This window comes from Haliotis rufescens, unplaced genomic scaffold (genome assembly GCF_023055435.1).
Source record: "Haliotis rufescens isolate VD_foot unplaced genomic scaffold, xgHalRufe1.0.p SCAF_4, whole genome shotgun sequence".
Lineage (NCBI taxonomy): Eukaryota > Metazoa > Mollusca > Gastropoda > Lepetellida > Haliotidae > Haliotis > Haliotis rufescens.
The window spans coordinates 18,547,148-18,562,339 of NW_025964112.1; the positions used below are offsets into that span (position 1 = coordinate 18,547,148).

General features: G+C 39.4%; 1 protein-coding gene across 1 annotated transcript in view; it reads left to right on the forward strand.

The window, feature by feature from the left end:
• Positions 1–15,192, forward strand: part of LOC124149258 (pleckstrin homology domain-containing family A member 8-like) — a 30,406-nt gene that overhangs the window by 999 nt on the left and 14,215 nt on the right. The window contains exons 2-9 of the mRNA XM_046520720.2: positions 3,196–3,312; positions 3,617–3,772; positions 4,061–4,185; positions 7,859–8,011; positions 8,505–8,542; positions 9,201–9,572; positions 11,335–11,420; positions 12,728–12,786. Coding sequence (XP_046376676.1) covers positions 3,196–3,312; positions 3,617–3,772; positions 4,061–4,185; positions 7,859–8,011; positions 8,505–8,542; positions 9,201–9,572; positions 11,335–11,420; positions 12,728–12,786 — 1,106 coding nt within the window. The remainder of the gene's footprint in view (positions 1–3,195; positions 3,313–3,616; positions 3,773–4,060; positions 4,186–7,858; positions 8,012–8,504; positions 8,543–9,200; positions 9,573–11,334; positions 11,421–12,727; positions 12,787–15,192) is intronic.

Genomic DNA, 15,192 nt, shown 5'->3' on the forward strand with positions numbered 1-15,192 from the left:
ACGGGTCACGTCAGAGCGACCTTTTGGAAACTCTGACCGACCAATGGAATTACAGACAAGAAGTTGACATTAGACTATCAGAAGGCAGCTTTCTCGTGCTTTACGGCACTAATTACAAATTGGCGACTACGCTTCGAAACATATTTTGACAAATTCTCGCTTACAAAATTGAAACCTAAACAAAAGAACATTCTCGAATGGCTAATATATGGTCTAGATTGTATAGATTTAGTCGCTAAGCCCGTAACTATTGTTCGGAATACCCCGTTTAAGTTTTCAAAGCGGGATGATGAGAAATCAAATTTCGACTGTCACTTTCAGGATCTGGTAAGCGACGCTCTGATTGGTCAGATGAAAGGTCGTTCTGACGTGACCCCTAATGGGATGTCCTCAGATCTTTGTTTAGCGGTACCTGTTGACAGTTATCCATATTGTGCACATTACTAGTACCTGCATTTCTAAAGAAAATTCATTCAGGATTTTTTGCGACACACAAATGTGCATCCAGTACTCACAAATGTTAAGATTGGACACCAAAAAAAAAGAATAATATTCAGTGTACCTACAGCACATCAAGAGCAATAATGGGTGTCTGTCATTTCATCCATCAATCATTAACACTGTCTACAGGATCACTGATTCATTCCAGGCTCAAAAAGTAATTATCAAAACATACTGTACACATCACCATTTCAAATCTCTACCTGACCTTTTGATAGTCAAGGTAAATCCTGACATTGTAAGTATGATTCAGTTAGTAAGTGATTAGTCTCTTGGTGTACAAAAGAAAACTTATAAAAACGACTACCTGCATATCATGATGTGTGTGCAAGGTAAATCATGTTCACTGTATTTACATCACGTACATGTTCAAACATTTTACTTGTAGTTCCAAGTTGTCAAGTGACATAAATCTGTTGCTAACCAAAATTGTTATATCCTACAGCATGTCCAGTGATATCATAATTTGACCAAAAATATCTGAAAAGCCTAGATTCTCGACCACACATTTCATGGGCACTTATATTCTGGAGCACATATTTATTCCTGTGTAAACTTGAACAATAAAGAAAGTGCCCATTACATCTGTTGATCTTCCTGATGGATTATGAAAGGCTGCTATCACTCTACGTAGCTTTGGGGAGTATCAATAAAAACAATGCTGTCCTGGATTTCCTTGTATTTTAGTGCCAATGGCACAGTGAAAACATAACTTTACTGTTAAAATAATTTTCCTCTGCTAGAAGTGGACTTAGAAATGGCATTCTTTTAACAAAAATATACCTTGTGACAATGTTTATTATATGAACCCCTGGAAACGTGTGGCAAAGTCGTCTAAGGCGCTGCGATTCCCTGTGCAGAGTTGCGTCCCTTGGGCACGCCAGAAACCTATGATTGTGGGTTCGAATCCCGGTTCACCCCGATTATGTTTCTAGGTTTGTCAGCACCATACCTGTGCTCGTGGGTTTCACCGAAGTGGTAAACGTCTGAGACCTGCATCACTTCAGGCTTTCCTCCCACATTAAGCTGGCATGCCGTGATATAACTGGAATACTGTTAAAAGCAGCATTGAACCCAACTCACTCACTCACTCACTCACTCACTCACTCACTCACTCACTCACTCACTCACTCACTCACTCACTCACTCACTCACTCTCACTCACTCACTCACTCACTCACTCACTCACTCACTCACTCACTCACTCACTCAACACACCTAACATGCCCAATGCAAAGTTTCATACATAAGATAATTGTTTTTATTTAGAAATGAAAAAGGGTATTCTCAATCTCAATGAAAAGGCAGGGGTCAAACACTCAAAATTACAACTGCTTATTTTCTAGCCTTTATTCACCACATTTATCTTCTAGTTGGCACACTTTAATTCCAAAAGCAACACCTAAAATTCTTTCCGATTGCCTTGTGTCACACTTGAAAAAAAGTACATTTCTTTCCTTATAGTCCTTGTTTAAAACATATGTGGCTGCAAACCTGATTAGGGACTGATTTTTCTTGATTATATTATGTATATGAAGTCATTGTTATATCTAATAAACAATGTGTTGAAAAGTTTTATTTATTGATAGTTTTTATTACATCCCAGTGTTATCATGGTTATTGATAACCTAAAATACGGTAACTATAGACATGTTAAATATTTATTAGCCCAAATAGTGATATCATCATCATCATCATAGACCTCTAATTCTGCTTTCCTTCAGGATTCTTATAATATTAGACAGTAATAAGCATATTGTTGGAAAAACTGACTCTAGGTGGTGGGCTTGTGCAAATCTCTATTCCTGCAGTCAATATTCAGTGAATATGTTTAAGTCATTATTTATGTATGTCTGGTCACAGCTGTATCCTTGGTAACTGTGGCAACATGAACATGATGGATGCATTTTGAGGTTCCTTGATACACAGCATGTATACAATGTATTGCATGATTGGAATAATAATAGAAATATTAATTACCTATCCAAGGATTTATTTAGACAAGTGCAGAGGCCAATATTCGACCCCAACTTTTTACAGCAAATGTCAATAGATATTTCCAAATTGGAGTTAATAAATTTCCAATTCATGGTATTTAACTACTGTTTGCACTTGTTGTAGAGGTGACGTATATTACATCGTTAACAGAACCAAAAAGGAGGAAGAGGCTTTTATGCTCAGTTTACAGTATTCAATTCAAAATTATAATGCCTCTTAGTTTCAGAAAATAAGAGAGAAAAATCCCAATTTTAAACAAAGTAATTACTTTTTTCCCTATTTTCCTGCTAATGGCACTTTGTTTGGAATTTTGAAAAAACATTTTCAAAGCTAATTGTTATATTTAATCATATTAATATTGAAATTAAATTGTTCATCTTGCTCATGAAAGACAAAACAGGGGTCCTCAATGTACATGATTAATGCCAATTACCGTTTAGTTGGTACTGGGTTTCCAGAAACGATTATATTGTTTTGATCATCGTTTCAATGACACAAAATATACACCTGGTACATGTATCAGTCAGAAATTTAGACGTTATTGAGCATGTTGAGGTTTACTGCTATAGACTGTGTATCAGGGCACCCCCATAATCTTAGATTATTCAATTAATTACATGAGCATTACAACAACCCCTGATGAAGAAAACTCATTGATTTTGTTGAAGTCTTGTGCTGACAACTGCTGTGTTTCAGGTTGGCAACCGCGATGGTTTGTCCTGGACAATGGAGTCCTCTCCTACTACAAATCACAAGAGGATGTCAACAATGGCTGTAAAGGTTCAATCAAGATGACTGTATGTGACATAGTTGGTGAGTCGACTTTCAAAAACAGCCATCTTTGGTTGAATTTTTCCAAGTTAGCAAACAGCTAAATTGACTTAATTGTTTTGAAATTTTTGTTTACTTGTTGGCCAGTGTAGCATGTGGAGGCATGGTTGGATGCCTTTAATGTGGAGCAGATTGCAAGTGCCTAGTTTTTCCCTGCTGTTGTCAATTCATAATTATTTTGTCTAAATATGTACTGGCCTTAAGAAGGGACACAAACTTTCATTTTTCATCATTGCATCATTCTTGACCACAGTCTTAGCACTAAGATGGGCATAAATGTTTTCAGTCCATCCAACTGATGCTGCCCGACTGGACTTAATTATTCATGGAGAACAACACTATTATGTAAAGGCTGCTACAACCAAGGAGAGACAGGAATGGCTTGTTGCTCTGGGCAGTGCCAAGGCCATGCTCAACAACAGTGGACGAGCTGCAGATTCAGGTAACTGTGACGTTATGTATCAGATTTAGCTATGGTACTGGATTTCATTTCAGTCCTTGGGGCGGTCGGGTTGCCTAGTGGTTAAAGCGTTGGCTCGTCACGCCGAAGACCCGGATTCGATTCCCGACATGGGTACAATGTGTGAAGCCCATTTCTGGTGTCCCCCAACGTGATATTGCTGGAATATTGCTAAAAGTGGCGTAAAACCATACTCACTCACTCACATTTCAGTCCTTAATGCTGTATAGCCACCATGTACGTATGTTGATATTTTGCTTCATGTTCCAGCTGATGAAGTTTCCCCAGGCAGCCTTCGCTCCAAAAAGTCGGAATTGCGACTGTATTGTGACCTCCTTATGCAGCAGGTCCACTCTGTTAAACAAGCCGTAAACACTGACCAGGCAGACACTCAGGTAAGCTATCTCCTCATGTCCACTGTCAAACAAGCCGTAAATACTGACCAGGCAGACACTCGGGTAAGCTATCTCCTCATGTCCACTGTGAAACAAGCCGTAAATACTGACCAGACAGACACTCTGGTAAGCTATCTCCTCATGTCCACTGTCAAACAAGCCGTAATTACTGACCTGGCAGACACTCAGGTAAGCTATCTCTTCATGTCTACTGTCAAACAAGCCGTAAATACTGACCAGGCAGACACTCTGGTAAGCTATCTCCTCATGTCCACTGTCAAACAAGCCGTAAATACTGACCAAGCAGACACTCAGGTAAGCTATCTCCCAGTGTCCACTCTGTTAAACAACCTGAACACACAGCATGTGTATTCCCAGGTGAGTTATCTCCCCTGGACTACCTTCGTCTTGGGGAGTTGTCTCCCCTTGTCTACTTCGTCAAAGCTATTCGTTATGAACAGTGGACGCTGTGACACTCTTTCAGCTAAATGAACCATGCAAACAGTGCCCCCTTCAAATAAAATAAAACAAATTCCCTTGAAATAAACATACCCAACTGCATGTCCTTGAATGTTGCGACATCAAAACGTCATGTCGTATCTCCCCATGGGTTTTCTGAGTCAAAATGGATCCCCAGTACCCAGTGTTTGATTAAAGAGCCAACTAAAAGGAGATTTGGGTGGTTGCTATGTTTGATTAGGCTAATTGTTTGTCAATGACAACATGTGTTGATCATTGTGCTATCTGGTTTTCCTGAACCAAAGTTGATAATTTACATGCCTCCTTGAACTTGTTGATATGGCAGAATTACTGCTGACTGCAGCATAAAACAACATTCACTCAGTCATTCAGTCAGTCATGTGGATTTGACGTGTGAAATGTTCACTTACCCTGAAGAAGGTTTATTATGTTGGAGTGAAAGTATGAACATGTTTTCTGTGCATTTGTTGCAACCAAATATAGTGTGTTTGGAAAACTTTTTATACAATTATTATTGGAAGTGATTAAAATGTGCCGGATAATTTTTAAGTGTGCAGTCGATGTACACAGATGGTAGTATTTAGTTTTCTGTAAGATTGAACTAACCAGCAGGGCTAGTGGAAATGCTATAATAGGAACTAAACAAATTATTGTATATTTTTTACTTATCCTGCATTACTCCTTTATGCATTCACTGCTTACCTTACAACAACAAAATGACAGCATACAGCTGTGGTCTTGGGTGAAGAAATAAAAGTTGTTTTAAAGTCCCACTCTCGCTTTCTGCACTGACCACTGCCGCTGTCTTTGTGACCTTGTTGACAAGTCACCTTCCTCACATCACTGCCTGTTGCATCAAAGCAAGGACATGTCTCAGCGGATCTCTTAAAATTGGATAATTTTAGACCTTCAGCTTGGGATATTATTCTAAAATTTATCTCCGATGGGTAATGAATTCTCTTCATATTACTTTCACTATGTTGTGTAGTTTTATGTGGATTATTTAGGCGTACAAAGACTTTTTTCCCCCCATGTGCTCGTTGTTTCCCGCCATTTTGAATTTGTGTCACAATTGTTTGCCTGTAAGGGAAGTCAAATTGTTTACAATTCTCAGCTACATATGTATAATATATTCTTATGTTTTTAGTATACTAGTAGCTTCAGCGTTACATAAGCGTTTGCATGCGTCAATATTTGTGAAATACACTTTCAACTTGTAAAACATATCTGGCGATAGAATATTGTTTAATTCTATGGCAATCTTCCAACTCCATCTCATCAACAATTCTCTATTTTGTTTAACTTATGCTTGCGCGTTGTACTAATTGTCGTGAAAAAAATATTCCAAGGATCCTCAACCACGTTGTTTGGCATGCACATAGATATGGTCTCCAAACTTTAAATGTAATTTTTGTGCACCTCTTCTTCTGTCATTATTACGCAGCCGTTATCTTCAGTGGGTAATATGGCTTCCGCCATTGTGACTGCAAACGTTCATCATCCGCCGATATAAACAGTACCGGAAGCTTTTGTGAGATTGTACCTGCTCCTAATTTTCAGGCGCCTGGGACATCCAGTACTACTATCCCTGCGACACCGGCACATGCTTTTCAAGCCATGATCCAGCGTTGCGTTTCATAATCACCTCTACAATTACATCAGCCCCAGGCCTTACAGCGTACCCTGTTACGCAGGCGACACATGATCAGCTTAGCGCTGTTCTAACGACTTATCCAGTGCGGCAGATGTACGCTCAGGCTTCACCCCCTGTCCAGAACACTAATTGGATGCAAAACTTTATGCAGTCCATGTGGCAGCAGTCTATGGCATACCTGTATCCTGCGCCTACGCCTATGTACCAACTATGGCACAAGTGTTACCAAACGCATAATGTGCATTCCGGTACAGCGCATACATCGCTAGTACACCAGCGCGTACATGGACATCAGCGCATGACTCCTTGTCACCAGGCAGGTGATCAAAGCCTTCTGATAGAGAAGGCTCTACGCACTGGAGCACAAGCCGTCAGACTTATCAAATGGCGAGGATGGCGATTCCTCTGTAGATTGGAATACGCATCTAGACTTAGCGCAAGTACCTGATTGGGTAGCAGGCCGTCTCATGTCAGTGGCGCCCTCCCCTGGTAATGGGGTGGATAAAAGGGACTCCACGAGGTCACATCCTACATCGATTCTGGTGGATTGGATGTTGACAGACATGATTAGGTCATTGGACGAGGACTTCTCCAAGCTCACAATTGCTCTGTCATTTGAGCCACCCAAGTTTAGGAAGGATGATTTCCCTGTCCATGCGTTTGACCCAGCTCATAGTTTGGATGAGGACATACAAAGGATGACAGGCTCATCAAGGCCAACCACGCTTAAGGTACAAGATACCAGATTTGTCAGCACTAGTGTCGTCATTGCATGCAGTGGATCAGTATCTATCAGGGGATAACCCTAGCCAAACCCTTTCCAACAGCGTCAGATTGACCACATAAGAAACCATCTAAAGGCTTGGTTATTTAGCGCTTTCCAACTGGGACTCTGAGTTCAAGCGCAGGATGCTACGTAATTACCTTGGTCATCTCAATGAACAGATCGCAGACACGCACACCAAAGTTTCCAATTACGCTAGGGATGAGACCGCGCTCAAGGCTCTAGAGCACGTCTCTCATAGTCTATCCCAGCAGGCTGGCAGGTCAGGCAATTATAAGGCTAGATGTGCGTCTCTACCAAGGCAGGGGAGGTGATAAGAGGGGTAAACACTGAAGTGTTGGACAGTCACATCTGGGAACTCCCACCCCAAGTCATTCCAATTGTCGATTCCCCCATAGGCGAGAGACTGAATCTGTTTTGGAAAAACTGGACCATTCTCAAAGACGATTACGCACTCAACGTACTACGTCACGGTTACCGTCTAGACGTAGAGTTAACCCCACTGTTGACCAAAGCTCCTCCGCCTTGAAAATATCCAAGAAAGCAACATCTGCTATTAAAATTCAACATAGACATACTGTTGGTAAACATTGTTAACATTGCAACATTGGAGTTAACACCAGGGTTTTATTCTCACGTCTTCCTGTTTGTTTTCTTGGCGTAAGGTAAGCAGTGAATGCATTAAGGAGTAATGCAGAATAAGTATACAAATGTAATTAATATTTAAAATTTACTAAATTTCCTTTTCATTCAAGAAACTTGACGAAGCAACTTCTCTACTGACGGCCACCTGTGACACGTTTATCCAGACACTGGAAGACTGCATGCAACTCGCCAAACATGTCTCTACTCCTGGGCCGACAGAGCTGGGTCCTTCCCCACCCTCCCCCACACGCACAAACAGAAAGGTATGGACATTCTTCATCACTGATGTCACATTGTTTTGTAATTGGTATTTTGCTATTATCATTATTATCTTGAATTTCCAGATAGGGGGCATGGATGTCCAAATGGTCTAAGGTACAGCAATTCATTGTAGGGAGTTGCTTCCCTTTGCTGTATCAGGATCCATTGGTGGTGGATTCGAATCTCAGCTTCACATGGCTTCGGTCTGTCATAACTGCTTGTGGGGTGTAAATTTCCTCCTACACAATGCTGACATGCCTTGATATGACTGCAAAGTAGAATGATGTCTAAGGCAGTGTTAAACCCAGCTCTGGCACTCATGCATTCTTGTCAATCCTAAGGCGGATATGGTGTATCAGTCGGCCACTGTGGTTGCTGAGGTTAAATAATACTAATAATAATGGGAGTCCCTTGGGACGAATCTCAGCTGTCACTGGTAGATATACTGTTGCCATGATTGTGGATCTCATAATGAATTGATATGTATACTTCTAGGGATCAAGGAATGTTTCAAGGTCCAACTCTGTTGAAAAGTGAGTGTCTTTGGCTGTGGTAAATATGAACTGACAGTTTTTCTTAATCATGACATGGACATGGACATTTTAATTTGAGTCTTATGATTAATAATAACTTGTATAATCTTTTGTTTCAAAACAATATTAATCTTGATCACATGAGGGTTTTCTTCACGAGAATAAGAAAAGCAACAGAGAGCAACCAAACTGTGGAATTTTGATCCTTACGATGCACACTTTAAGAAGATTGTGTCTTGTTTGGAATTTTTGTAACTGTTTCGTTTTAAAGTGTGTATATATTCCACAGTTTGGTTGCTCTCTGCTGGTGTTCATTGGTAGGCCTGAGAGCTGTTCCTGTGGGGAACAAGAACAGGTTCCTAGCAATACGAGCATAACTTGCTGGTACATGCTGTAAACACCTGTGAAGATCCAGGTTAGAATAGGTCTTTTCAACCCATTCTTGCTGTAAAAGGTGACTATGTCATAAGAGGCGACTAACAGGATCTGGTGGTCAGTCCCGCTGACTTGGTTGATGCATGTCATACTGTCCCAATTGCATAGATCAATGCTCATTATGTCGTCATACCCCGCTGAAATATCATTGACTGTGACATTAGACAACATTCACTTCCTCATTAGAGCTGTACACCGCTTAATCATCATTTATCTGTCCCAGGTCAGTGCATCCCAAATTGTCTCCAATGAACTCTTATGATGGTGTCACACCCATGCGACCTCGTACAAGACCAAGATCTGGTTCAGAAAGTTCCTTCTCCGAGTCCGAGCTCACCAACGGAACAATTCGACCACGCTCAATCAATTCAGACTCAAATGTGATATATGAAGTAGAACCTGTGAAGGAGGAGTCAGGAGGTGGTGCTAAACAATCAGAGAACTCTGTTGGTGTGAGTGACAGTTCAGATACCCAACCAAAGCCTTTGTTATCATTGAACCATAAAACAAACTCAGAAGAACATGATGGCTTGGAGGATTTTAAGGATGCAATTGATAGCAAGATACCAACATTTTTCTCAGCAATGAAACCAAGGTAAATAGTTTTTCATATATGTATTGTTGATGCCCGTCAACTTAAATGTTTTTTCATCTCAACACTGCTCAAAGCCATTTTCAGCTTCATATGGTATTAACATGGTTAAAGGATAGCTAATTCCCATCTTCATCTGAGCTGTCAGATTGCCTTGTGTTAACATGGCTAAAGCATTGGCACGTAGCTAATTCAATCATGACAATAATTTCTCAATGTTAAGATCCTGGCTTCTTTATGAACATCATTTTGTCATTTAGATCTATTAGTAACTCTATCTGTGGTTATCAGTTGAATGAGTGTTAGCAGCAGTCATGGTAGTGATCAGTTGTAAGCGTGAATAATAATCTGAGGAGTTCACTTTCTACGTCCCATGAGGATTCTGGGTAGTAAGAGGCACTCAAATGTCATGCCTAATAATGTGTCATTTAGAGCTGAGTATCACCTGAGATCTTGCGATATGATACCTATGTCGATACAAACTGACGATTCCACTGGTATCACGATACACCACAACAAATAGTAAGTAATTATGAAATCACTGAAATAATACTCTAAAATCATGCATTATTGCTCAACACAATCTGCAAATACAACCTATTTTCTGTTTGAAAACTTTTTAAACCCACAATTTGCCCAAACTGAAGACTGAAATGCAATGGGCATGTCGACTTTTACCACCTTGTCCTCAAGTTCCACCATGCTTACAGGTGGCATTATAGTATTTCCCCAGTTACAGAAGGTAACTCCATCCGTCCCTGTTCTGTTTTTAGCTTATTATCCCCCGCCCAACAAAGATGGACTTAGGTTCTGTGAGGGTAGGGTTTGTTTCCGTAGCATAACTCATAAACCGTTCAATATTTTTTCATGAAACTTTGCAGGTACATGCTGAACTGGCCCCCCTTTTGCTATTTAGAAATTTTCGAAATTTTTATTTTTTACGTTTCCAAGGCAACAAGATGGACTTAGGTTCCAAACTCTTCTTTTTTTACAATTTCCATGGCAGAGTAGATTGAAATGGCTTATGTACCGAAAATACCATTTTAATACAGATTTCAGGGATCAATGTAATACCTCAGCTTGACTATGAGATCAGCTCATCTACAGTCATATGTACGGTACATGAAAAATATGACATATTAAACGCTCTGTAAAACATTGTAAGGGCAAACAGTTTGACTACTGGTTCAGTGCAAAGGTTGATTTCAATCACCCGACCTAAAAGGGCAGGCTTATATAGTAATAAGTTACAAGGTCAAAAAGTACAAAAGACATTTATAAATACATGAACATTCTTCAAGATGACAATCGATCTTGGGTCAAAATATTAAGTCAAGTTACCGTATCTGGAAAATCTTGATCACCAGTGCATCTTTGAATCATGCCATTACTATGTTATATTATTGTGCTTTTTATGAGAAACCGGCACAAACGTTAAGGTATCGATATATCTCCGATACTAAAATTGTTCTTCAGCTGATGTCGAGGTTTTGGGGTGTTAGTGAGCCCTCACTTTTTGCCTTGTTATTGATTGTCACAGGAGCTCCTCTGTCATGTGATCGATCCGGGAGATATTGATAATGTAAATATACATGAAAAATGTCATTTTTATTTATCAAATCATAATCAACATGATCAATAAAACCAGAATCAGTGGCATCAATAAATGAAGATGGGAAGTATGTTACAAAATGTTATCATGGTTATGTCAGTCTAATCACACTTTTATGGCATGTATTCATTTTGAAGTTATTTTTACTTTTAGTTTTACTGAAGTAACAAGTTTACCAAATAACGGAATTCCTGTGGAACCATTCCTGGGAGCATGCAGATCCATTGTGCCTATATTTGGTGAGTCAGCAATTTGCACTACTTAGTAATCATGGTAATGTGGAGGTTAGCTGTAGTAAGTAATTATCTTTGTTTTTGATTCATTGATGATGGTACTATGAGTATGACATTCACGAGCAGTTCAGTAAGTTAATGTACCATAACAAACCTTATTCTTTATGTTTTGAGACATTTCCCTCCCCACCAAGAAATATGATTCAAATGTGAACGTGATGATTTCCTCAGAGATTCCTCTTTACCATGTTTACCATGTTTACCATGCTGCTTCAGGTATGATATGTAAACTGTGCCAAAAACACACACTTGTATTACTTTATCTTCATCTGTTCATGCATGGACTGTTCATAGATATCATTCCTCAGTTTTACTACCCAAAGTGGCTTATGTTACAGACTGCTAACTAATACATAATGTATTCCTTGTAATAAACTATTGCAGCTACTTGAATATTGGAGTGGGGTGGGGTGGCCTTAGTAAAACCATAGACAAATTAAATTTGTTTTTAGAGATCAATGGCGATTGAGCAGCAGTGAACAAACCTAGTTCAAATGTCAATGAATATAAAACGTTTTCGGTATAAATTACCATGCATTTATAGGGTTTTCTTCTTCTGTTGTTATTGAAATATATACAAATTAACATTGATTAAGCATGCTTTTAGAGATAGAGGGGGCATGGGTAGCCCAGTTTTCTAAGGCGCAGCGATTCGCTGTGCAGAGTTGCGTCCCCTGGACACGCCAGAAACCTATGATTGTAAGTTCGAATCCCAGTTCACCCCGATTATGTTTCTAGGTTTGTTAGCACCATACCCGTGTTTGTGAGTTTCACCAAAGTGGTAAACGTCTGAGACCTGCATCACTTCGGGCTTTCCTCCCACATTAAGCTGACACGCTGTGATGTAACTGGAATACTGTTAAAAGCCGAGTTAAACCCAACACACTCACTCACTCATTTAGAGATTGAGCAGTAGTGATGCAGTTATATAGTTTACTCCTTCTGTGCAGCTGATTTCTGTTAACAAATGTGTAATATACACAAGAAAATACAGACTGTCATGTAAAGTTTCAGTCTATGTAAGGGGCGCTCATAAAGATTGCCCAGTACTGACAGATTGGTCTGGAAGTTGCTCAGGGGTGCTTCTTGATGCAGGGTGTTTAATACAGCAAATACGATACATGATATAAGGATATGTATTTGTTTCATATTTTGTTATTTAGCTTAGTGTAATTATTGAACTACATTAATAATCAAGTGTTATTACTGTATTTAGAAACACATCTAGTAGGATGCATTGTATCTTTTTGCAGATAAATTAAATGGAACTGCCTTTGCTCCTGTGAAGATGGACTTTGCAGGGAACATCAGGGTGAGTAACTCTGAGTACTGATACATAGGGCTACATACTTGGTGGCTAGCCTTTTCTAATTGCTGTATGGACAGGGCATTCACAGCCCATGTAGGAGGCACTGGTGATTGCAAATTGTGCTGTAACATGCACAGGCCCCCCTACTGACATATTTATTATTTTAATGTCACACACATTAAATACCACTGGTGGCACACACTACATACATACAGCCTATATATATGTCACAGGGACTATGTCAAATCAAGGAATATGGTTAATCCTTGGCATTTTCAGGGAATATATGTAATGTCTGATTCATGCAGGGATTATACATAATCCCTAACATTTTCAGGTATTATACATATTCCCTGATTTAACAACATGTTATTTAGATATATTCCCTGAAACCATTTCATTCAACTTTGTTAGAAAAATGATTCTCTCTAGTATCAACATAATAATGTCAAGGAATTTATTAAAAAGAAAAGATTTATTTGACAAATGTTAAATATAATTGGCATACATCAGTACCAACTAAGTTGAATGCAGCATTGTAACTCTTGCAGTAAGACACAAGTTATCAAAACAAGACATATTATGTCCCTATTGTTTAGTTTCTATTGACGCATGTCAGACTTGAGTGGCACAGCCTGGCGACATGTAATGTTCCTGTCAGTAACAAGATCTTCAATTGCATACAGTACTGTCGCACAATCATCAAACCATCTTCCTGAGGCAAGAGAGTTAACTGACTATAAAAGTCCAGTTTCCACCTTGGCCGAACTTGGCTGGTATTATGGAGTTACATTTTGGCTGGACTAACGAGTCTATGCAAAGTCAAATCAAATCGACCCATGAAATTGAAATCCGGTTTGTAAACTGTCATGCAGATTTCGGTCAATTGCAGGATTTGCAAAGCATGTGCACTGGCAACTCATTGTCAACAGATATTTTCCAAATGTTTTCATGTTTTTAATCAAGGTGCTCACATGATTTGATGCACTTCACAATGTAAGACCCGTTTGATCACAATATAGATTTTGATTATCGATCAGATCGTCTTGACTGGGTGCCGCCATTTTGTTTGAAGCAAATGCAAGTGATACGAAAGGTGGAATCTGATTGGTCCATTGGAGAGGCATAGAAGGGACATTACTCGTAATAACCACATGTGGCGCTATGATCAAGCCCAGGAATTCCAGCCTAGTTCGGCAAGGGTAGAAACTGGACTTTTAAAGTCAGTTAACTCTCTTGCTTCGGGAAAATGACATCAAAGTGGCTACAGGAGTACTTCCCATTCTGTGTTCCACCTTTCACAGCAATAGTGTTTAAACTATTATCACTGCATTCCATCACATCTCCTATTGTGATTCTGGTATCAGAGCAGCACCTTGGGGAAGTGGCATTGTGACATGGTCACCAAATTGCACTGCTCATAAAACATGTTTGCTGCACTTAACCATTTGTTCAGCTTGCTGCATCTGTGCATGGTGTGCTTACTTTCACGTGAATATGAAGGCTTCTTCATGTGATTTATTCAGGGCATTAGGAGTATTGACCAATTCATCTATATCACATGGTGACAGTTTTCCAGACTCGGGAGATGACCCACTTGTGCTGGGCTGATGCCTCAGTCGTTTCTGGAGATGGCTCACTTGGTTCGCTAGGTTCGGTTGAAGACTCATTTGACTTTTCAGTCATTGTAGGTGGGGCTAGTTCTGCCACGTCATCTTAACTCTGAAACTGAGTGATAACTTTTGGGGGCAGACCTGATGTCAAACCAATTTTCCCCATCAGCTCCTAAAAGTGCAGCAAAGTGGGAACACTTGATGCTGCTGTCATGACTACCGTTTTTTCTGGACTTTAACAAATTTCAGTCCTACAGTACAATCACTAGTGATGTTATCTCATAACCATGCAACTAACATGTCCTTGATTTCACAGTTTGTTGTGTTGTTACAACAATTGGAATTCCCTCATTTAGTCGTAAGGAGACAGTCACACCTTGACTAACATTGTGTTGATTACAGTGTTGACTAATTGTTCAATTAAACACGTGTATGTGTTATTTTTACAAACTTTTTCCCTTTTTAACAAACGCTTTAACAGTGTTATATTGATACTTGATACTTGATACTTGATACTTGATACTTAACTAGAAAGAATCATTCATACAACCATGTATGAAATAGTTTCAGGGAATATGTCTAAATCACATGTTAAATCAGGGACTATGTATAATACATGTACCTGAAAATTTTAGGGATTATGTATATTCCCTGCGTGAATCAGACATGACATGCATTCCCTGAAAATTCCAGGGATTATAGTTTATACTTATTCCCTGATTTGACATATTCCCAGTAACATATACACATACATCTAGTCAGTTGTTCTCATCAATAAAATGCCATATGTTATTGT